This window comes from Diachasmimorpha longicaudata, chromosome 2, assembly GCF_034640455.1.
Source record: "Diachasmimorpha longicaudata isolate KC_UGA_2023 chromosome 2, iyDiaLong2, whole genome shotgun sequence".
In the NCBI taxonomy this organism is placed as follows: Eukaryota; Metazoa; Arthropoda; class Insecta; order Hymenoptera; family Braconidae; genus Diachasmimorpha; species Diachasmimorpha longicaudata.
Window position 1 is genome coordinate 9,693,357 of NC_087226.1, and position 25,792 is coordinate 9,719,148.

Consider the following 25,792-nt stretch of genomic DNA (forward strand, 5'->3'; position numbering starts at 1 on the left):
CCATCGCAAAACACAGCCACACTGACTCATCAAACTTAAATCCCTGATTGACTCTGATTGATTGAAAATGTCGTTCTCTTTTCATTAATATTTTATTGGCAATGAAATACCTCAAAAGGGAGTTTTGTGCGACTGTGTGATTGTTAAAAAATAGTGAGCTTTTCTATGTGAAATATCAGGAGTAATTTCCAACAGCCCATGGGTCTGTCCCCAGAACCAGCAAAAAATCTTAAATCCACCAGCCTTGATCAAGCCTCCTCCATTGTTCTCACCCTCCCATCGAGATTTACTTCCGGACTAGTGGTGAAATGTTGGCCCATGTCTGGTCCATTTCTCATGTTCTACCCAGAGAATCCAATCTTTTACAGCTTTCTCGTCTTTTCAACGATGAAAACAAAACTTAAAAGATACTAATGCCCATTATGAGGGGTTTGCCGTTCATACTTATTCATTTGCAGAAAAAGAACGTCCAGAAGGAGTTGAGTTTCAGTAGATGATGAGGAAACTTAAGATATAGGTTAGACACCGCTGCACCGGGACACAACCACTACTCCTGCCATGTCCAGGTGTACCATTAATCTTCACCAGGCCTCTCACTCCCACTCTCAGCTTCACCACTATCGCATTTGTACATTGTATACCACTATACATATTTATATATAGTTATCTATAAATCGCACTTCCTGGTGCAAACATGTATAACGTTGAAGTTAAGGTATAGGTGAGTGAGAAGATTGAAGAGGGCTGTGGCGGCTTTTCATCCATTACTTTGTTTTCCCTCATACAAACTGAAATTATTTCTGGAGCTAGAGGTTTACCTGGTACATGCCTCTTGGATTAGGATAAAAGCTTCTAACGGGCTTCATTTCTCTAACGAGATTAATTAGTATTCTTGTGTTGTTGGATCTGTTTTACTCGTGCACGGTTACAGTAGACGAAGAAACATGCCATATTGTTCTAGGCAGTTTTGCAAGGTAGTCCTCTGGAATGGAGGACTTGGAACCTTTTTGCTGTGATCTTGCTTTTGATGGTCCAAGTTTACTCAGCTCAGATTGCGCACGGGAGTAATTAGTTCAAGGGTTCTAAGATGGATCTTAGATGGGGCAATCGTGAGGCTTTTTGTCGTACTACATTCTCTCATCGGTTTTCATTTTGATTCGCTAGAGCACACGCTTCGTGGATTTTTAACGGTAATTTAGTGTAGGATGCGCCCTCTATCTTTTTATAATGTCAAATTATATGGATGATATCGTAATATAAATTGAATTTTATTAGGAAATTCTGGTGTAGCACCAGTTCTGGAGGAGATCGAAGCACTTGCATGGTTTTTACTGGGACTTAACTTTTAATAGCCCAAGTTTACTCAACTCAGATTGTGCATGGAAGTAATTAGTTGAAGTGTTTCTACATATAAATTACATGAGCAGATGGAGAAGTCATGATGATTGCGGGGATTGAATGCGGCTTGGGTCTAGATAAGGCTTTTTATGCGCGTGTGAATTATTGAACGCTTAAAAATATCCAGGGGAATAATGCAGCACTTTATCCGATATATTGTTTAAAATTTCTATTGAAACTCAATTAGAATTCGCTGACGCCTGTACTAGGATTTTATCTGAAAAGTTCCTTTCAAACCCACGATCAAGACCACTGTTTGCTTAAAATAATAATCATTTCCAAAGTCTCAAGTTCGAGTTTAAGAGTTAAATCCGAGGAGCTGAGCTCCTAAAATTGTTGTAAAAGTCCGGGAATACCCAATGAGACAAACATTTCAGTGGAAAATAGCTATAAACAAAAAGTTCTTATCCTCTACCAAAAAAAGCTCAAAACCGGAGCCCCAAAAACCGAAGATCCTACCCAGGGCTTGAACGAGGAGTTGTATTCTCCGATACTCGCCGTAATGTTCACCTAGAAAAGTCTGATGACAGAAAATCCGATATTTTGCTATATCAGGAGTGAATATAGTGATAGCGTGTAGTGTACAATGTCCATAAAAGGAAAATTCTCGACATGCCCGAAACAAAAGTGAATTGAATATTTTCTGTGCAGTGATTTCTCTTTCTATTCTATGGAAGATCCCGATGATCATAAAGAAGTCGTTATGTGTGTCTCATGTATATCCACAGAGCTTACGTTTATATATTTTTCCTGCGCCCGTCGTGCCATTCATGGGCTACTGTGTCAATTTTTTCCCCCATTATGTGTAAATGTAAGAGCTTCGGCTGTAAAACGGTTGAGAGAATAAGGGAGAGAGGGTGGAGGTTGGGGTATTATGGAAGACCTCGTAAAATAGTTTTTTTCAGCATTCTTCTTTTTCATTCTACCTCCAGTGCGACAAATCCACCGTTTTTTATAGCCTAGGTGGTTCAACCATAAAGGACATTACCAAGTAATACACGTGGGAAACGCTCATCAAATTATTTAATTTTTTTCCGTTGAAAAAACTTAAGGTATTACTCAACAGCAGTTTATCAGTTTTTTCAGTGCACAACCTCACACTGGAATTCACATCGTGAACTTTTAGTGAGTGCTATGAGTCATGAATATACTCAAGGGCAGTTTATTCGAAGTAAATGCATTTTTGGATTATCTCTTGAATTCTTCAGGTATTTCTCATGTGATTGCGGTTTAGTTCGCTTTAACGTTCTTTCTGTTTGTTTCTCACGCGATTGGAAAAGTTAAGCTCAGCGCTATTAATGTTCTCACGTGTCGCTGTAAATATTATTAACGCTCCAATAGTTTCAGTACTTCACGCTGAGACTTTGGTCACGTCCTGGGGGATCGGATGTTATGCGAGGCATAAGAAGGCAATTTTAGTTTGAGGTAATAGTGTGTTGGGAGGAAGGAGGAATTTCGTGAAAAGTTCTCACTAATGTGACGATTGCGATTGAGGATATGTTTAATTGATGAGATTTCAGGAGGGATGGGTGGGGCTTCGTTTAAGAGATGTGTGATGACACATTTTGTGGAATAGGAGAGGCTGAATAATTATTGAAGACAAAAATATAATAATGATTACCATCCACTGGTTTCCGTGTGGGTGGGCATTTTAAGTTGATTTATGGAAACTTTTGATTAGCAAAAAATAATTCTTCTGTTGAATATTCAGGATTGGTTTCAAGAACTTTGTTATTTAATCCAAATAAATGTAGTTGGAAAAGAACTCATGCATGTTTAGAGTAAGATTTTATCCATTTGAAATTGGTTCAAGGATACAGGACTTGTTTCAAGAGAAAGAAATCTCGATAAGAGATTTTTTCTATTCCTGTTCTATCGGTGTATGCTTAATAAAACCTTATGTGTCTTTGGATTTTGCAGGTATATCCGGAGGCCAACAAGAAACTTTAACAGAAATCTACTCAAATTTTCCATCGGAGGGCTATCGTACAAGAGATCCCGTGCGATTGCTGTTTCCTTATGAAATTATACAAAACCCTGGTCATGTCGTCGAGTTCTTCACTGGGCGGTTGGTGAGTGGAAATTTATTTATAGTCGATGAATAAGTTATTCGTTGACCGAAGATTTTGCTATGAAATAACTGATAAAAGTTCGAAAAGTTTTCATGGACGTCTTTTCTGGTATTTCTCGAGGCGATATACATAGAGTCAGAAAACCGATATTTTCTGCTCACTATTTGTTCAGTTTTATCGACTTTTCTGTCGAAAACAATTAGTGCGGAAATAACATGAACAAAGTTTATCTTGTGCATACTCATGGAAATAATAATTGAACTCAGTGCCAACAAGTCAAACTCGACATTTTGAAGCGGTCACGTGTGTTGTTGGAGTAAAGAAGGCAATTTTTCTGTGGAATTTTGTGGCATGTCATTCACTTTATACCCGCTTTATGCTCAGCTCTATGCAACGGGTAATCCCGCCAACATGCAATTTGACCGTATGGTCGTTAGGAATCATGATGGAATTTACGGGAAAATCGATGTTTCAAAGGACTTCATAGAATAGACGGTAAAATGAAGGGTATCAAACGTGAAGACATTGTTATGGCTGATCATAAAGTCCCAATAGACGAATTATCCCACTGGAAGAAATGACCGAATGACACAAAAATAAATTGCCAAAATCACACAGTAGCATACGCCGGGAACAAATTTTTTAGGAAAAATTAGCGAACCGATTGCTAATCGTGTTGCATGTCGGCAATTTGCTGTAAAAAGTTTTTTTTGCCCGAAACTTTACTAAACAATTAGTTCTATTTTTAAATGACCGATGAATGACTCGTAAATGCAATTTTTAACAGTTCTGCCGCAACGGAACAATAGTCTTTGCTCCAATTCCTCGTTTGGAGTTTATTCATTTCAAAGAGATCATTTCCTAGCACATGGACTCGTTTCAATTCTATACTCCAACTTCTCAATACCAGGGACTCATTGTATCAATTTGAGAGCAAAAGGAAATGCAGCGAATTCCGTTAAAAAGACAACAGCATCGAGTTGAAAGGGTACTTGGTTCCTTTGTTCTTATGGAGAACCTCGCGAATGGTCTGAAAACGACCGTTGCAACAGAATAAATTTACCAAATTACTGTTTCACGTGCTTTGCACTATAGTCCCCTGGAAAGATTGAAACATTCATTTGAGGTAAAGTCGTTATTGAATTAAATTCTTCACTCTTCGGTTACAACCATTCAGGTTTCCATTTAACAAACCATAAATGAATTGATTTTTCATTTGTTTGAAGGAAAAATTCCTCGGAGTTTCCCTGAAATTGAATGAAACGTGTTTAAAAATATCTTTTAAAGTTCACGAAAAACCTAATATTCTCACGGTTCGTCACTTTTGTCATCGTTTTCCATCCTAGCACGAGGATTAAAAAAATGTCTCTCCCTGAAAATAGTTGTCCCTCGAATTTTTCCTCTCCGAAAATAATACTTCAGGGAAAAAGGGATTTGTTAAAGCTCACGCATCTCCTTCATCATTATTCGGACTCTTCAGTATTACCTAATTGACAATTCTCTCTACCCTGTCCTCAGTTCTTTCTCCCGATCGAGCAGAAAGGGCCTTTGGAAACCCCCCAGCAATAATACGACCAAGCGCGTCAACCGCGTTTCTCTTTTTATCCTCAGGACCTTTTGTTTTTTTTTTTTTTATCACATCGAATTGTTCAGAGAACCAGCAGTAAGAATGCAGCTCTGGCGTTTCTCTAATCAAAATCAGAGAAGTAAGATGGGATAAACAGAGATGGAAGGCCAAAAGAGCGAGTATTGGGCATGGCGGATAGTCCCGGTGGGTCGTGAATTGCAGGAGAATTGAAAGTAAGAGGGACAGAGGTAATTGGAATGGGCGAGAGAAGGGAAAATAGAGGGAAAACGATGAGTATTCGGCTTTTGCTTTCTTTCCATTAGACTTCATACGTCGGGAGGTTGGAGACGAAGAAAAACGTGCCACAAGTTGATTTCTTACTATCGTATATGTATGTACAAACAGTGTCTATATCCCCACAGGTATTGACGAAAGATCAATACTCGATAGATGAGATTGCTTGTGAGCCGTTTACAGCTACATGTCTGTAGATTTTTCCTCTTATTTCCTGAATGCGTCGGGTAGGTGGGGGGGTCGTTCAAGCAGATTTACCTCTCGGAGTCGCCTGTTATATTGCGTTTCAGAGAGATACCTCACATTTGAGATACTTACGAGGTTCAGGGATATATGAAATTTGTGAAGATATAAATTCAATTATTATAGAATCCATATGGCGAAGGGTGGGTAAGCGCCTATTTGATAACTCTATAATCTCGAAGCTGAGGAAGTGGGGTTGGGCATCTTTCCAAAGAAATATTGGCATTTTTTCAAACGATTTTATGATAATCGCATTGGATTATAATTAAATTGAACTTTCAGTTGTTCTAACATCAGATTTTTCGTGTTTGAAGAGATATTCCGATGTACTGAATTAAACACTGAACTTCTCAGTGAAAATCACCGGAACATTTCTGGGAATTACCAAAATTATGATAACAACGTACAATCAATTTATCAAAATTCACTTGCTAATTCAATCATGTTGTGAATTTCTATTGAATATCCTCCAGATGAATACCGAAGTGAATTAAAAAGGAGGATTGAAAAAAATTATACCATTAATGAGATATAATCCAGACTGTGCGAATGGTGGAATGAAATGACGCAATTAATTAACGGAATTAGTAGTTGGTGGTTTGGCCAGTGTAACCGAGGGTGAGTGCACGGTATGGATGGGAATGAGTGCTCATAGTTGTGAAGCCTTCGAGCATAAATATAGTGCATAGTTTAAAGAGACAGTGAGAGGTACACGCTTGTATGGCTCTACATAATTATCCTCCACTAAAATTCACGTTTTATGTTTTTTTAAATTTTTTATTTTCGTTCCCACTTCAAAGAACTTGAATCCCTCTACAATTTTCTCTAATTTAATGATGCTACCTAGCATATCAAGTGCGACGTTGATGTTGAAAAGTGTAGTTATGTTTTTTCTCTCCTTTGATGAAAAAAAAAATGTGATGCAATTGTTCCCGAAAAAGTCATGTGGAACAGTGTAGCAACACAAAACAAAGAGATGAGCAGAAAAAATAACGAAAAAACACCTCGTTTTTTTTTTTTTTTGATGCATACAGAAATGTAATGGTTTGATTCGATTGGCACCCATCGTCAAGCATACTTCATCGAAATTCCCGATGGCCTTGTGGGTATGCTCCGCGCCCAACCATTGAGTTTGCGTGCATCCACGCGTGAGTGATCAAAAGCTTCTATGATTGGTTGCGTCAATGCACCCGTAAAATCACGTTTCAAAACGACACGCTATTCAATTTCACCGCGGATACAGTACAATCGCTATTGTCAGACATCAGTGGATACAAAACTAACGTATTCATTTGAAGTACATGCACTTGAGAATGCAATTATTTGAAATTATTTCCATTCAAATGAGTAGATGGGCATTCGTATTCGTTTTGTTGTTAACGAACGGGCGAATTGGGCTGCAGCAGACTACGATCAAACATTTTGATTTTCGAAAGGGAATGGGGTAGCATTTTGTGTTATGAGTGAGGAAAATTGGGAACATTATTGATTCGGGGATATTAAACAACGGGGATTTAGTTTAGGAATTAATTTACTTTTGGGAAGTGATTATAATTTAATATTTGGTGATGTCGAATGATTAATTTCCAGTCATTGGTGGGACACTGAGTATTTTCTGGTTGAAATATGGGAATATCTGGGAGATGATTGGGAAATGTGATGAATTATTTACGTAGACATGTGGAGATGGAGTCACTCAAGTTTTAATGATTCCTATGAATTTAAAAACTCTCCCTTACCTGAAGAAAACCACCCAGACATGTCGTGGCATTGGCCAAGACACCGACTTTGAATTTCTTAAATCTCACTCGCAATATCCAGTCCCTCGGTGTACCACGAAATGCCCTGAATCGGTACCAGCAGGTCAATGGTTTGCCCCAGGTATCCGGTGTCACTGCTGGACTAGACACATCCTCGTAAATGTCCACAGTTTTGTTGCAGTGATCGCGTTCCGCTGCAAAAATACAATATTTTTTACTGAGCTTATATCGTACCCAAGCGCTGTTTGCTATAAAATTCTTATCAGTCTTCCCAGGGATGTTGAAAATTTGTAAACACGAGAGATACTATTTCCATTGGATGGGAAGGGAATTGAGTTTTGCATGTGAAAAACTCATATTTTCTATTTCCAAAAAATTACGTGTATAAATTTTCCGTTCAAGAGCTCATACATTCGTGACATTTTTTTTTGCTCATACATCAGGATCGTAATTAAATCAATGAAGTCATGAAGGTATGAGTGTAGATGAAACAGTGGAAATGATTAAATGACGAATCGTGGCTATGAACAAAACCAACCCACAGTTATTAAATTGAAAACATTTTTTAATACAATCCGAGAGTTTCAACAACTTTTCTACATTGAAAAAGTTTGTTTAAACCCTCCAGAAAAATAAGTTGGAATACTTTCTCTACTTTCTACTCCATAAAATGGAAAAATACCGGGGAACGTTCGTGAATTGTGCTTGAGCAATTTTAAATCCAAAAAAAAATCAAATACAAATTGCCTCAAATCCTCATAGAAAATTCAAAGCCACATCCACGTACGTTCGACATAATAAGATTGACGCGTCTGCGGCCCGAGGGAAACGTGACACAGGAAACCGCTTTTACCCGTGAACACATTTCGCAGCGCTGAAAATGTATATTTTTTTTCTCGCAATCGTTGTGGGCGAAATATTATTCCTATTTCGACATATTTCGATTTTGATGCACCGACGCCTCCATTACTGATGAACCAAAAGTTGTTCCGAAGACGAAAGTTTAGATAGCGATTTGCATCATGTGCTATAACATGAAAATGTTCACTGATGAACAAAACAGCAGAACTTTTGAACAAATTTTAAATGAACCTCGGAAATTATTTGATCCGAATTAGAAATTCAATTTTTTTTTACTCTACCATTAGTTTTCAGCTTTAAAAATCCCTTCACATTAGAGTTCTATATAATTAACGATCGATTTCTGCAAATAGAAAACTTTTTCACCGTTAATTCACAATTCAGTGGTGAAAAGTTCCATTCTACACATAAACTTCATCCCTTTCCTGCAAAATTGTATCATGAATACCCCAATTCACAATCGCAATGGTGAAAGCACCCCGGATGGTGATCTTGACTTCTGAACTTAGTTGGTGTATATGCAAAGCACGTTCATCCTGATTACCGCTGGCTGACTTACTGAAAGTTATATGAGCAACATGACAAATGCTTTGCACCTGTCCGAGTCAGCAAATTGTCAAAAGTACGACTGGAGATGAAAGGAGTTGAGCAGCGGTGAGTGTAGTGACAAAGTGAATGAGTGAGCTTGCGACAAAAAATGACGAAGGAGCTGTAATGAAGATCTGAGAAACTTCTTGATAAGAATTACCAATTCTACCGCCCCATAATAGTGCATCGTAAAATGACGAGTCTATTTTTCTGAGGACAATTAAAAATTTTGAGCTTTACTGAATTTATTACGGTCTGAGCTTTTTCACGTGCCCACAAAAAAAAATTGAGGGTTAATTTGCACTCTGAGTAAACACCAAATGGAATAATTGCAGGGAATTAATCTGCAATTAAATAATCAGTTTTTGCCGCGTGCGCATACAAAAGATGGTGAGAAAATACAATGCGAGGGTATATAACAGCATAAACCCCGGTCATCAGTGAATGATTACCCCATTTGACTTGGTCCCATAGCCAGCGAGTTGGTGCCATAACCATAACTGCAGATGTCGAAAAAAAGTTGTTGGTGCGTCAGAGGAGTTAAACAAAACAGCCGAATATCGTGTATTATATTGCCCTGGATTTCAGCGCGTGTGACATGACCCACTCGTTGCGAATGTCCTGTTTTACTCCCTCTATGCATAATGCCCCATGGTAAATGGCAAAGGGCCATAGAACAGGGAAATATCTGTACAAAAAAAAATGTTCATCGTTTCTGTGGCCATTGCATAAACAGCTTCTAGCGTGACCTAAATTTTTGATGGAACCACCTGAAATAAAGTGATAAAACCAGCAGATGCTTCTGTCCAATTCAAGCTAATCGTTTCATAAAAATTTATAAGGGTCGTCAATCCCAGGCAGCACCCGAGCCTCAATGATCGGCCCAAGGTTGGCTCAATCTCACTTGGTAGAGTTTAAGTGTGGCTGGGCCGACCATGGGCTGAGAATATGGGCAGGTAATTTTTAAATAGTTATTCTCCCCGTGTAATCATAGATTATATTTTTCCGTAATGATTTTCACGTTTTTCCCAGTGACAGGAGCAGGACGAAAAAATAATTGTCAAGTACCGCGTTCTTGTCGCCCTATTTTTTGCACAATCGGCAGTTGGATGGATCTCTCCACTCGCTAAAAGACACCCCATACAAACTTCGCGTCCCTCACGATCCGAAGGATCGCTCCGAAAATAGGTAAAACACTTTCCCCTCCGAGAGTAATATTCCGGAGAAGTATATTCGGTTCGTGCATGGCCTCGATTCGTAAATGATTGGTCCTCATTTTCTTTCTCATATCGAACAAAGAAACTTTGATGGCCGGAAGTAATCTCCTCGCCACGGAAAAGATGCAGAGTATGAAGGGCGACCCGGACGAGGTCAGCAGTCGAAAAGCCGAGAAAAATACCCCCTCTGTTATACTTTTGGCTTACCCTCGGAAACGCGAACGAATCGATACTCGACCTCCTTTCGTTAGACTGGATATCCTATCTCACATGTGAAAGCATTTTCACTTCTCAATTCAGTACGAAAGTTGCCAGTTGCGACAATCAAATCTCTCGTCAGCAGTTGTCGTCCAGGGATTTTGCAACTTTAATCTCGTCAATCTGTCATTGCATACACTTGGCATTGTATAAATCCCAAAGCACATGAGATATTTATCGACACTTTGAGTGCTTACGGCCATTCATTTGAGTGGGCAATAAAAACTGAGCCAATATATTTTTACGAATCCAATGAAACTGGCGAGATGAAAACAGAAAGGAACTCAAGAGATGAAAAAAAAAAAAGAAAAACCGCCGGCAAAGGGGCGTCAAAATACACAAAACGTGATGTAGGTGTGCGAGCGCAAGTACGTGTATACTTTAAGACCAACGAGACTGGAATACGACCCAACGACTCGTAAAACTTGAGTGAGAAAAAAAATAAAGTAGATGAAGGGCAAAAAAAATGCGATGGAAAAAAATGTTCAAGGACTATAGTATGTGAGAAGTACTTGAGCTCGGACATTCTAGCCTCGGCCACCGCGATAAAACTTGAACGAGCTTGCCGTTCGACTTTACAAGTCAATTCATGGAGCATTTGACGGGAAAAGGACTTGGTCAGGCGTTTCAAACTTCGTTAGACTATTCACCGCTCTCTTTCATTCTCTCTTCAAAGCTAGACTCTAAAATTTTTATATCCTTCCCCTTTTTTTTTTCGACAAATATTTGAGAAAGAAATGTGTCTACTTTTCTGGGAAACCCGTTGAACAATGGAAATTGTTGGCTCGAGTGAAAACCATCACGTTTAACACCTACGGCAATTTATGAATTGATTTCTTCTTTTACATTTTTATTTTTCATCTCGCCATCTATATTATGAATTTTTCGGGTTCATTCAAGGGAAAAAGGAGAGAAGTTGGCGAGGGAGATTAACAGCTACAGTGAAACAAAAGTGTTACTGGGTTGTAAAAAAATTGAAAGTTTCCTCTTGACTGGGAATTGAACACAAAAAATGGATATACGTGAGGACGGGAGGAGAGTTTCACAACAGCACGAATGCGGGTCACCAAGTGAATCGATCGATCGATGGACATTATTCAGTTTTTTTTTTCTCTTCCTTTTATCCGCCTCCATCCTAGTTTTCTTTTTTATATTTTTCCTCGATTCAAGTCATTCTGGTCCACCTTTTTTGTCCCGTTAACCACTTTTTTTTCCTTTGTCTCACCTTTTATGTACGCTGTGCGGTATATGTAACCACTTAGAATTTTATTATTACTTTAGGGTGGGAGAAACAGGGATGAGATGACTTCCTTAAAGAATTACGAATATGCGCAGAAAAAAATAGTATAATTACACCAATTCTTACATCTCCTTTTCCCCCTAAATAAACATTTATTTTTGTACTTATGAAATCGCGTTTTATTGCAATATAAAAATGGATTTTGTCCTGAGGTGACAAAATCGCTTTTCAGAAATTCAGGGTAAGAGGGTGGATATAAATATACTGCCGCTCTCACCCTAAATTTCTCAAGTGATTTTGTCAGGGCTTGACAGTGACGAGTGAAATCGCGAAATACTTAGTACAAAAATTCGCCCTTACTCCCCTGCGGAGTTTGATATTCGAATATTTTCGATTGAGAATACTTTTAAAATATCCGGTGAAATCAATGAAACCCAGGCTTATCAAATATTCCCGATATCTCAATTTTATCTATTATAATTTTCCATAGTATTCGCTTTTATTTCAAACTCTCCTACTTCTCTCCTTTTTTTTCCTTTAATAAATGGCGTAAAATACGAGATATGGGATTTTAATTGACCATGGTCCCGGATGGGTACTGGAAGAGCTGCGAATAGTCCATTGAGAATACCCGATAACCCTGGAAATTTAACGCGCAGTCCCCGGATGCTCATTGTAACGCTCGAAAAATATTCCAATAATTTAATAACACTGGTGGATTTTAAGCTGAACGAGAGTAAGAGAACGATCGGCGTCGATCGGAATCACCGGAGGGGGTGGAAAGGAGGTAGAGTAACTGTGTTATCACCAGCACATATCGTTGGACTGAACGTTCGATAAAATTTTCATGCGCACGTGAGGCGAGTGTCAATGTGCTTATCGTTAGATGTTTCAGTTCGTAAAAAAAAAAAATTCTGTTGAACAATGAAACTGAAGAATCATTCTCAGATCCCTGATAAGAGTTTACTTTCGTGATTTGACTTTTTTTCGACTTGAGTGAGTTGGGGAGCGGGTGCCCCTATCGCTCAGTTCAGGGAGACTGACTATTGGGAAAAGAGTGATTTTGAAATGTTCTTTTATTGCTCACATTTATACGTTTTACGCTGAACAAATAATTTTTGATGCCTGAAATATTTCACTTGAGATGATAATTTTTTACTCGAGGACTTGAAGTAATTCGCTATATTTTTTTTCCATTAATTTTTTCAAATCTCACTGCACAATAACGTTAATTAACTCCTGAAATATGCGAGGTTTCATAATGAGGCTTCACTGTTGGTATTGATTTCATAGTTTGATGGAAATGTTTATGCAATTACAAATCGTTTCATATTTGTTAAACTGCATCACACGAAAACCGCAACGTGAATTTGAAGGGATTCGTTCAGTTATTGTTAAATGACTAATATTACACCAAGAGAAACGTTATGTAAAAATAGTCTTTTGTTTGGTCGTTTTGCTCCAATTTATTTCTCCATATAGTAGTGGCTGTATTAACGTTGGCAGAGAAATTGAATAACAGTTCTTTGAATGAACTACTGTCACATGCCAGTATTGAATGACCAGATCAATATGACTCCTCGAATATCTCCAGATGCCGCAGTAGAACAAAGTCTATCAAGTCAGACATCTTGACACTCAATCGTTTACTATGTACTCTATTTACTATATTAGACCCTGAGGATCCGCAGCTTTTCCGCTTGAAATTCCGTCACAAATTCGCAAAAATAGGAGACGAATCTTAAGAATTAAATTTCCCTTTCTCATACTCCAATTTTTCAAAATTTTCTTCATCAAATTTCCCAGGGGAATTTCTAGGACTGAAAGTGCTTCAGTCATTCAGTGTTAATAACTCTGATCCTTGTCCCGCGTGATTTCACACAGCCGCCCCCCCCCATCCCCATCCCTCAGATTCCTTGAACAACCACTACAAAATTGTCATGCTACTTTGCAACTAATTTACAATGCGCAGAAATAACTCTGAACTCAACTTCCTCTCCACACGTACAAAATCAAATCCATTCAGTGGCACTCGTAAATACCTAATTGACATGCTTCAGGGTGCTTTTAATCTGTAGCTCTGTTCTCATGCAAATGTACTGCAAAGTCCCATCCTAAGTAGGCAACAGTAGCGCACAACGTGAGAGAAGGTTTCATGATATATATGTGTTGGGTAAATGTAACAGTGAGAATGTATGCACTGAATACATCAATATACGATATAAGAGGATGGAAAATTGGAGAGTGGGTGTTGGATAACAGCAGCAAAGTTTTGCCCTGGGGAACTGTGGGAGATGCTTATGGCACACTGATACCCCAGTACCGACTTTCTCGTTGGGAATCGTGAGAGAAAAGTTGGAGGCGTTAAGCCATTCTGAATGATTTTATGAATAAATATGAGATGTTAATGAAAATTGTTTGTACTTCATCCTCACTTCATCATTCCGGGGACAGTGATAGATGTCAGGTTATTTGATACCTTCAATTATTTTTGTGTTTTAGACTGAGATGAAATATACTCGGAAAAATGGACGATTTTAATTAACTGAAGTGTTTTACTTCAGTCGTTTTTCTTGGGTTTGGATAGTAGATGCTTGTGGCTTCATCCGATAGAAAGATACTAAGGAAGATATACGGCATTCGTGAATGGGTGGGTGTTGTGGTCTGCAGAAAAATACGGAGTATATAAAGGATTGGGAAAATGCTGTGTCAGATATTTAGAACGAGGATTCATTGATGGGAGAATTATTTACTTAAAATTGTGTAATTATAATGAGTTTGGGAAGGAGGGAAGTAAATTGTTCTGAAACTGTCAGTAAATATTTTCGTCTGTCACGGAAAAAGTACGAAAAAGAGATAATTTTAGTGAGAATTCATAAAATTTCCGTAAAAGTTCCAGAATTATTGTGGCTCCGAATATAAAAATTCCTCGATCCTCAATAACTTTTACGGAGCGGGCGTCTAGATTTCGGATTCCAGGATACGTAAATTTTCACGGGTGGATGAGCTATCCCTATGGAGTAAAGATTACGTAACGGAAATATAAAATCGCCGCTCTGACTCATAAGTTTCATTCAATTGGCATTCGCTCGCTGATTACTTTTTTCAGATATTTTTTACTGAATATTCCTCGCCTTATTATCCACAAAATAAAGGGGTAGGTCAAGTGAAATATGACGTCTTAATGTTTTAAGTTGTGTGACAGTGTCGGTCGAATTATTTTTGAGCATTGTTTGATAGAGTAAGGGTCGATTCACCCGAAAAATGACAAAATCTAACAACACGGACCAGATCCATTGTAAAACAAAAAATTACTGAGCTAAACGTTCCATCAAACCCGGTAGCGAAAGGAGTACAACTATTTTTCGAGTTACTATATCCCGAGTAAGAGACAAACTTTTCCAACTCTCAAATGTCTGCATTTGTGTTTGTGCGAGGGAGTATTATCGTTCGCGAGTGTGTCTAAACTTGAAGAAAATCCTCCGTCGAATGCATTCGCCCTGCGGGTCGAAAAGTTTTGTCGTCAGTTCGCGGAGATAAAATATAAAAGGAGAATTAAGAAAAAAATACGGGAAAAAGTAAGTGAAGGAAAGCACAACTGGTGGAGTATAAGTCGGAGGACTGTGCCTCTGAGAAAAATAAGGGGGCGAAGGAAGTAGTGAGTAAAACAAAAAAACTAAAAAATACGTTGAGACTGAGAAGTCTTGCGGGGCGTGTGGATTTTGTGAGAAGTATAAAAGGCACAAACCGCGTCTTGGCACGAGCTGAGAAAATCCAGCGGGGGATTAGGAGGTGCTAGGTAACCGGTTTTCTTCACAATCCCCACAGCGCCAATCTACTGAGAGTTCACGCTTTCTACTTTCATCTTTTTTCATCTCCACTCACACCCCAGTCACTCCTTTCATCCCTCGTTTATTTCTCGTCTCATTATCCAGTTAATTGGTTTCTTTAACGTTATTCTGTGTTTATGGAGGAAAACAATATATAATTACAGCTCACTTTATTTCAGGTTGTTTCACGCTTTTTTCATAAAGGAGGAGTGAAGCAAAGAAACACAGAGAGAAAAATAATTGTCAAGATTTTCCTTCTCCTGTTTAAAGGATTCTTCTTTCACCAATAATGTGACGTGTGAGTGGGGAGTGAGGGGTCTGATAAATATCTAACCGTATCTCGGGCAGCACACACGATGACATTTTTAATTTCCCTCAATGTTTGATGGAATCTAAAGTCCGAGGAACAATACAGAATTTTAAAAAAATATTTCTTGCAAGAAAGTCGATATTTGACCGGAATAATTTCTCGTCTTAACGTCGAGCTTTCGTAAAGCTACTTTTATCCCTCCCTGCATTTTAAGACCGTTGAAGTCTTACTATAATTTTAAAGACAATTTTTTGTAGTCCTTTCAAGCATTTATGTTGCATTAAAACTAAAAACTCTACGATGATTAATCCCAGTTAAATGAGAAAAACCTCTGTATGAAAAAGACTCACTGACCGTAGAAGGTCCGTTAACGGTATATGTGACCCAGCTTAATTACTCCTCCATGAAAGCTCCAAAGAGAGATTAATTTCCGTTCCTCATTCTCTTCGCATAAACGCCTCCCTCCCTCCCCCCTCCCGCCCCCATTTTATTAGAAAACAAATCTCAACTGGGGAATGCCATATCTCTTACTGGATAAAAATTATCCAACGGATTACGTAACAAGGAATAAAACGTTAGCTGGATTCCCGTATACAATAAATCACATGTAAGCCGACACCATTGGGGTTGGCGGTAGTAACCCATGGTGCATTCACATTCGCTTCGGCCATTTGTATCGGGGCGATTAGATGGGTTGCAGGTGCAGTATAAGAGAAAGAGACAGAGTTGTGGTTGGGTGAGTTGCATTGCTCTTTACCTTTGCGGATTGCCGCTGGACTGGGAGTAACTAGAATGAGAAGAACGACACCGAGATACGGCAACAACCACTTCCCCATTGCGTTAACCGCCATCTTTGATGGTCCAGTTTTAGTGTTTTTTCCGTCCGAGGTACGTTGTTCTTCCAGTCACTTCGGACTGTCAATCATTCACTTCCATCACCTGTCTCATTTGCCTGACGTTCCATCTGAAACACAAATTTGCAGTGGACATGTCATAATTGGCGGTAAATGAGTTTCTCGAGGGTGGTATATTATATTGTGGGTTCATGAATGTGTCAGGGATTCCTCGTACAAATCAGTCATTTCCGGATAGTCATTGTCTTGAAATTTGTAATTTGGTGAAACATTTTCATCAATTTTTACGATGACGAGGGACCACCTGAACTGACCCATTTGGCGTGAAATACCATATGTGTACTTCGGAATCCAGCATAGTATATTCTGGATCCTGGAATATTCGGTTACCTATTCGGAATGTATCCCATGGGAACGTATTCACAATGTTTGCATCGGTAATTATAAAATATCTTGAATTACGAGAAATCCATGGTTACATGATAGTTCAATTTCATGATTGACAATTATTCGTTGTAATTGAATACAACAGTTTCTGTAGTACAGTCTAGGGTACTGAGTACCGCACCGTATCAATGAATACCTAAACTAATTTAATTAGCCTATAAGCCTGACCGTATGAGCATTCAGATGAGGCAAGTCCTATAGAACCAATATTTACCAAATAAAGTGGATGGCCAAGATCAAAATTTCATGCGACAATTTAATTAGTACTATATTGTACAGTTATTAATGTATTGATAGATCGGTAAACTTACGAGTTCACTGTCCCGTTATTTCAATTGTGGAATGGGATTGGGCGATTTTTGATAATAGAGATGATGTATTTGGAGATTCTGGTGCGTCACGAATAAACAATTAATCAGCTCATATTAGTGGTAAATTTGCGCGTGTAATCCATTTGCATGGAAGTGTTTTGGTGAGGTTGATTGCATAATTGTTAATCGCAATTAGTACCTTAGCAAAATTAAACGAATGATGCTATGAATTGAAATAACGAGTAGGCAGATCAATTATTTCTAGAAGTAATAAATAATTTGCTGAATTGTATTTTTAGTTCCACTCTCGAGCTGCCAAGCCACCATTTTGAAAACTGTACAGTTGTGATGTACACTAATTGAAAAAATACTGACAGAAGAAAAATTCTGACATTTCTGTCACTCATTCACTTCCACCATTAATTTTATTTGTTTGACGCTCCATCTGAACGTCATCATTATGCCATGTTGTTATTAAAATGAGAACGTTAATATATCCGAAAAAAAAATCCGTCCGTCACTCATTGACTTGTACCACTTGTTTCATATTACTGACGTTCTTCATTGTAATAAAGAACGTACATTTTCAGTTATATTTCTGGCTGGATAATTCCGCCTTTGAAATGCAGCACCAAAAAATGCCATTATACCATTTTCATTATTCGATAAATGTCATCGAAATTCAATACCTCCAATTAGTCAATGAAATTCAATTTAATTAACAGTCTTCTAAAACTTCAAAGGAAATGTTATATTTAATCCCATAAAAGCAGTTCTGTTGCAGTAACATGGATGAATACTTTACATGGCATTTACTTTTTTTTTCAATTTCCCTCTCGACTCTTTTTATTCGGTACTCACCCCTCAATTTGTGACTGTGGTGAACTGCCCACCGCATTTGTATGAAGACAAAAGGAATCCCAAAAACGTGTGTGAATATTTTCATGTGCAATTTCTCGCATACCTTCTGATTATCGAAGGAAAAAATTTTTCATTTTCTAGTACATTTCAATAATATTTAAAAATCTATCACAAATTCCTGAGCATTTGCCATTGTAGCATTCCACGAATGCAACATTTTGCGTGAGTAGCGGTGAGTCGCATTAGACTGACTGACTAATAGTCACACCTCTCATTATATTCGGTCATTCGTGTAAATAGAAAATTCCAAACAACAAAGGAATTAAAAATTGTTTCCCTAACAGGTAGTGTCAATCGTTTTTTTTTGTTTATTCTCTTTGATCCCATTCGTTATATTCCAACTTTCTTTGTCTTCCGTTTTTCCAATTCGCTCGGTTTTAACATTCTATTCACCATCTATTTTTGTATTCATGTGTTTCACTATATTCTCATCCCTTTCCATCCCCAGTGGAATGGTCAGTTCTTCCGTGTTCCGTTTTCAAAACCATTCATCGTTCATCTCGGACTCACCGAGTATATACCATGCCAAAAAGAGCCATATCTCACAGTGAATAAAAAGAAATTTACATGAGGTATCGATGCTTTTTTTTTGTTGAATCTATTTTTCTTCTTTTGATTTATTTTTGCGGCTTTCATACCGACATTCACTCGTTTTCGAATTATATCCATCCACATCTGCATTTACGCTGTCTTTCAGTTCCACTGGGATTTTCCAATTCTATGGCATGTTTTGGTTGGCATTCCGATGAAGGAATAAGTAGATTAATTAATTTCATCCGACAATCTTGACATTCCTGTGATATTTGCCACGGGGGGAATTGATCATCTAGAGTGCCAGCGTCCTTAATTATTTTGGAGGAATTTCCGACATTCCTGATCACCCATATGGGCTAATAACTGGAGAAAATTCATATAATGCTGTACATTGCGCAGTTGTGAATTTAAATTAAACCATAAAAATAATAATTCGAGGGAATTTTTAGCCGCTGATTCTCGATTTCTGTCGTTCATTGCATTGAATCTAACGAAAGATAATGAGAGCAAGATAATTAATTGGGTATTGTTCCTTTAGTTGAAAAAATCCCTAGAAAACTATTTGAACAATTAATTCGGAAAGTCAGTATATTGACTAGAGATGTAGTACGATGTCAGTTAGTTATGAAGAGGTATGAAGATGTTGAGGTTCACTTGGTATTATTAGGACGTAATGAGGTAATTGTAATCTTTTTAGTTCATTATTCTTGTTCGGTCGTCGCTTTTGGGTTACTCGCCGTTATTGATAAATATTGTCAGAAAATATTGATGTACCAGAGTGTACACCTGACCCTTACAACCTCAGGGAAGGTTCAATTACGAAATTAAGTGGAGTTCGGCGATCGCGTCAATAAAACGATATTATAATTTTTTTAATAGAATCGCAAACGGCTAAATGTTTCATTGAAGTCAAGTATCACTCAGACATAATCTGAATATCTCGAGCGAGTTACTCATGTATATAAGGACAGGGGTGGAAGTTGAATACACTGTGAAACCATTTCACCTCAAATTCCGAGTCTAAATTGTTGGAACAGCTACGTAACTTGTGCAAACTCTAAATAGGGTGCATCACTGAATAATCGATCAGCTTTTTTCTGACTTTCCTGGGAATGTGGGGTTGAGTTCGAGGTAATCAAATTCTGTGCTGTATAAATGCGATGCAGTGTTCATGATGAAACTGTGGGATAAATATAAACTTCACTTTTGGGGAGGTCTAGTAGACAAATAACAGTGAACAATGCACCCAGTAGTACTGTATTTTATCGACTATCAAATCAACGCTAAATGTTGTACCGAAATTTTTGTTTCCATCACTTGATCATGAGATGGATGAGACCCTTCTCACGCTTAATTTTCCAGAGTAGGATTTTATTTTTTTAGTGTAAAATGTCATACAGCAGTCTCCACAAGTGCTCTTTCCAATCTCATCGTGTGTATTTCAAACCAAATAGGTTGTGAGAAATGAAAACTTGATATTCAATACCGATATTGGAAGCCATGAAGCTCCCGCAGTATTTATTTGTCACAGTGAAATTGTCAGGGTAGCTTTTCGATGAATTGGATGGATCTTTCAATTTATTGAATAATTTTAGATATTGCTGCCGAGAAAATAAATATCAGTTATGTCAATTTATGAAATATCCAATTGCTCTAAAAACATTAATCTCAGGTGCCTATAATTTTTGTCATGTATATATCATATATGGTATAATTAACTGTATGGTATGATTAACTCCAGAATGGGATTGACATTCGCATTTACTATTCCATTGATTAAATAATTATGGTCAGTTATATTATGGAGTTGGAGTATGGTGTAGGGATGAAAATGTACACATCAGAAGTGAATTGAATGACTCGTCTGCATGTGATCTATTTATTAGAATTTTTCCGGGGAAATTATCAGTACAATTTCGGAGAATATTGATGGATTGATGATTGTGTAATTATTACTTTCCCAGAGGAACTTGGAATTTTATTAACGCTTCCTTTCCAAGGACATTTAAGGTCTTCGTTCACATTAGCAATTTTTTCTCTACACACACAAAAACGAATAAAGCTGTTTCGCTCCTTACCCAGGGAAAATTCAGCCCTTCGTGGAGGTGTTTCAGTACTTACTGTGGGAATTTCAGCTGTATGGTGAAACACTCTGTGTAGAGGTAATTTACACCCAACGTTAAGGAATATCACTATTCGCCCCATTGGTGTGAATGACCTACATTACTTTGTTAATTTGTGGTAATTCTCCCCTTCAAGCTTGAGGGTGAATTCACTCGCGTCGAGCATGAAGCAACCTTGCCTTTTTCATGCCTACAGTCAAAGGCACTTTTCCAAAATTTTAGTGAATATTCTCCGCAATATTCTATTTAATATTATCCTGCGGTTCCACTCAGAGAGAAAAATTAAGTAGAAATTACCATAGCGTTTAGAAAAATTTATCAACTTCTTAGTAACAATTATCAAACCCTTCGATAAAAATCAGTCCACTGTTTTGTATTATTTTTCAAACGATCAAATGACTTCCACAGATTGTATTATTTACATCGGCAACTCACTGCTACATGTGTGTTGCCGATGTAAATAATTCGTCCAAAGTTCGACGATTTTTCAATGAGCTTTTCAATTGACAGAGAACAACCCCTCCAGTGTACCTCGGAGTGTTGACTTTCTCTGTGGAAACGTTCATTTCAAATGGACGACGTTGAAAACCGGTAACGGAACAGAATTTTTGCTCCAACGATACTGTGTGCCTCCCAGCCTATACTATATTCTATAAGTAGAATTGTCGACATTTTTGGTATATACACATCGACGAACTCTCTCCTCTACTCATGCAGATGTTTCGAAATACATCATATCATCATGTTCGACAATCTATTAAAGTCATCCAAGCGTAATCGAGCGTTTACCGCTGACCGCGGAAAATACATCGACATTTTCATCTATCGAATTTTGTACTATAACTGGATGTGGAAAATCTGCAGATATTTTTATGTAAACAGTAGCAGTCAATATCTATTTGTGGTGATTCCGCAAAACGAGATGGAACGGAAAAACGTATTTTATGCGAGATTTAGTTCCATGAGATACCAGAGATATTTCTCTTATCGTCTCACCGAAAGTCCAAAGATTCTCTTCCCTTGCTTCTCTCACCTGGGGTCAATATACAAAAGCCAGAGTGACAAAATACGAGTGAGGCAATGAAAGTAAAAAAATGAGAGTCAAAAGATCTGTCCAAATCTCCTGTGGTAAAAAGTTTTTCTTTTCACGTCAAAAACCCAAAGGATCACTCGACAATCCCATTCTTATCAATACTGTTATTGTTATTGATGATATAAACCTTTTGAGTCTCGCTGACATCAGTCCCCCATGAATAACTGAAAGAATGATTCATAAATATTGCACTCAAACTAATTGAAATTGGCTGCATTACAACGTCCGAGAAATATTGATTCGTACTACTGGCGTACGTCCCAAAACCTTTCACCGTTCGCGTACCCTAAAGTTATCGATTATAAAATTTAAGAGTGCAATTTTGGAAATGCTTTCAAACATCATGCGATGTGCTTAAACTCCTAAGTAGGAGAGATTAATTTCCCACTCTTTCAAACTATTGCCCTACTACCTAAGCGACTGCGCTAGACAACTCGACTTGTCCTGCAATTTTGAGCTTCGAACATTATTAATGCTTCTGACTGATTAATCGCATAATTAACGAGTTTCTCCTCGGGATTAGGGGCTAATCAGGAAATCAATAATTCAGGCGAAAATTAAGATGAAACTGGGGCAAACACTCGATGTACTATACACGAGGAAAAAAATGAAAAACCATTGAACAGGCGGTGGTATCATAGAGTAAAAAGTAAGATATGGATATTTAATCTCATGGATCCAGTGATTTAGACAAATAATGGGCAGCACGAACAGTTCACACGAAATTATATATTCTTGACAAAAATAGATTTTCTCGTAGCTTATCCCGCCGTTATGATCCGCTTTTGCAAACCCAATTCACCAAATAGGGCATGGGAAAATCGCTCACGCAATATGTGCGAATTCAGTCAACGCCAATAACCACTGTGGACGATAACCATGACCGTATTTCCTGTTATCATCGTTAGAACAATTAAAATGATATAATAATGATTTTCCCACTAGTGCACCTGCCAGGTAACTCATTACTAGTTCACAAGCGCCCTGAGCATTGTACACGGTTTTCATTTTATTTGAAACTGAATAATGGCGAAATGGAGAAGATAAAAGGATAAAAAAAAAATGGTGGAACGGGTGACACTTGAGAAACCAGGACTATCTGCTACGTCATGCGAGTGCTATTATATTCCCATGGGAGTCCATCGAGCCATACTGTACGCTGACGTTGTCTCTATCGTTTGCCATTTGCCTCCCCTTCTACTCCCACTTTTTTATTCTGCCATCACCCTTGTGTCAGACCCTATGACGAATCAACCCATGTTCCCACTCGGATAACATAATTTTTTTTAGGACAACCATGAAGCGGATTGTTCTCGTCTCTCACAGTCGAAAGATAATGTTTCCACAATTAAAAGGCGCATTCCGGGAATTTGCGAGAACTTCGAGAATTTTTAGGTAAAAACTGAAAGAAAAGGTTTACTGAATTTTTAACGGTATGTAAACTTAGTTACATTATATACCTTGTGTGGTATACATAAAAAATATACCTAACAAAATGTCAAATAAAACGGGAAACTCTTGTGGGAATTATTGCGTGAAAAGTCGGAAAGAAATGCAAAACGAAAAATAAATTCTTCGTGTTGTTGTACTCGGGATATGTTATGGATTGAACAGTAATTTCTGTATAAAGCTCCAAAAAAGTCACACGACATCCAGTGATTTCTGGGAATTTATAGCTATACATCACAATTACGTCAGACAATGTAATGTTCTCATGTTTTCAACGGTCTTTTGCCCCCAATTTTTTATCCGCACCCCTTCGAATAGATTAATCTACAACATTACGAGGTAGTCATGCCAAAAAACGGATTTAGAAAATCAAAGTTAACTTTCTCGGTAGAAATTTTAGGGGGTGGATTAGAGGTGTGAAATGTTAAAAATTCAAATTGAAGTTCCCATAATACTATTGCTCAGGCCTGGTGGGGTAATAAAATAGTCTGTACAATTCTATAATAAATTTCTCTTCGTGTACGGGATAAAGCTGCACACGGGGAACAAATTGCTGAAAGCCACTGGATTTATTCCCTCTGGATCCAAATTGGTGGATTGGAGAGGTATTTAGTTGGAATTCGATCCAAATTGAAACAAGCAGCGAAGTCAATTGCATTATGGGTAGAAGCAATATGAATATTTCACATCATTTATATATATCGCACTCTAATGAAGACTTTAGTGACCCAAAAAGATTTTCAAGAAATAAATTAATACGAGAAACGACTGAATTATGCTTCATTCAGTAGTTTTTTGATAATTTTTCATTGGGCTTTGGGCTATTAAAAAGGTCTTGACAATTTTTTTTTCGTTTTTTAGATTTCATAAACTCGCGGACTGAACAATAGTCAAAAACAAGATAATCGTATTACCCATTCGCTACTGATTTCTAATGAAAGAGGCTTAAACGTGCGTTTTAGCTTTTCCCATATATCCCGAGGAATTTCATATTCTCGGTTTATATCTTTATGACAATGTTTATAGGCCAATGAAATGTTGGAAACTTCATTAATGGGTAAATTTTACTTGGAATGTAATTAGAAAAGTTTTTAATTGATAATAATTCATAAATCAAGCACTTATTCACCTAAACGGTGAATAATTAAATAAAACTGAAAATTAAATATCAGTCATTATCGAATAGGTCAACCATTCTTCGATCACATCAATCTCCAAAAATTCATGTACCAGCACAATGAAAGTCGAAACCTCACGACATCCTCCCCCAATCGTGTCTACATATAATCACACACAAAGTGTCAAAACTTAAGAAAAGAAATCACGAAATAAGTCTTTCACAGCTAAAAATTTCCATCAATAACCGCGACCTCAGCGATCGTTCGTCTCCGTGAGATAAAAAATTTTCCAAAAAACCGAATGACCGTGAAATATCGTAACTTTCCTTTTAAAAACTGTGTAATAACTCTTCTAGTACCAATACCCTCTAAAAATGATGAATAATCACCTAGTGTTGGCCGCAGTATCCGTGTCCTTGAACTTAATAACTCACTATTTAGTCCCACGCACCCCCAATTCCCCGGTAACCATGTGTCTGAACCAAACTTTATAAAGCACAAGCACCAATCAAGCCAAATCCCTCGTGGTCATCAGTAAAAAAATATTTGCGTTCATTATTTATCGAGCAATAACTTGGCAACGACCTTGATGCAAACGGTTTCGCGTGTTCAGTTGATTCCGCGCAGAAAGCAGAGCTATCACACCGGGAAAGTTGTAGCGACCGCACGGCTAAGCTCACCGCGGTGAACATCAACTCTGACCGAGTGTCGCTCTGGTGGGTCGAAGCTCGCGCAAGCTCTCTCGTTTAAGCGTGGCGCGCATCACAGCTTGTGGTAGGGGGGGAGGAGGGCAAAGGGACAGATGTATCATGGAAGAATTGAGGGAGAAATAGGGACACGGGGGAGAGAAGAGTGAGGTTTGATGCGAGGTAAATGTGGAATGAGAATTCGGATGGGAAAGGGGATGTACCTGAGGACTTTGCAAGCTCAGGAGATAGCTTGTGCAGTGTTTGTTTATTAAATGCGTTCATCTCACCCTTTGCCTGACATTACTCTCCGAAGTATCGAGGAGTCTATACCATTCGTCACTTTCTAAAGTCCGAAAGAGAGGGGGCTTGCTTTGATGGAGTGAGAGTGAGTCGAGGAAAAGGCTTTCGGAGAGTCGAAACTTTCTGGGATAAAGAGAATTTTTTCTCTTTGCTCATTGACTTCTAAAGACTGGTTCAGTGCTAATAGAGTGTGGGATACATTTGCGTTGATTTAAGGGTTGAGGTATGAAGAATTTAGAGAGAATATGGAGTATGCGAAGCTGGATTCCCTGAAGTTGGAGACATATTTCAAGAACAGGTGCCTAAACATCTGAA

General features: G+C 38.0%; 2 protein-coding genes across 7 annotated transcripts in view; one reads left to right on the forward strand and one right to left on the reverse strand.

The window, feature by feature from the left end:
- The window catches only part of LOC135171352 (cubilin-like), a 35,361-nt gene extending 10,179 nt beyond the window's left edge, over positions 1 to 25,182 (reverse strand). The window contains exons 1-3 of the mRNA XM_064137838.1: positions 24,878 to 25,182; positions 16,396 to 16,602; positions 7,314 to 7,528 (exon numbers count right to left, since the gene is read on the reverse strand). Coding sequence (XP_063993908.1) covers positions 7,314 to 7,528; positions 16,396 to 16,489 — 309 coding nt within the window. The 5' untranslated portion in view covers positions 16,490 to 16,602; positions 24,878 to 25,182. The remainder of the gene's footprint in view (positions 1 to 7,313; positions 7,529 to 16,395; positions 16,603 to 24,877) is intronic.
- LOC135171482 (arrestin domain-containing protein 3-like) overlaps positions 1 to 25,792 on the forward strand; it is a 92,099-nt gene that overhangs the window by 27,497 nt on the left and 38,810 nt on the right. For all 6 annotated transcript variants that reach the window (XM_064138059.1, XM_064138095.1, XM_064138085.1 and 3 more), the window contains one exon: positions 3,319 to 3,470. The gene's annotated coding sequence lies outside the window, so the exon portion shown is untranslated. The remainder of the gene's footprint in view (positions 1 to 3,318; positions 3,471 to 25,792) is intronic.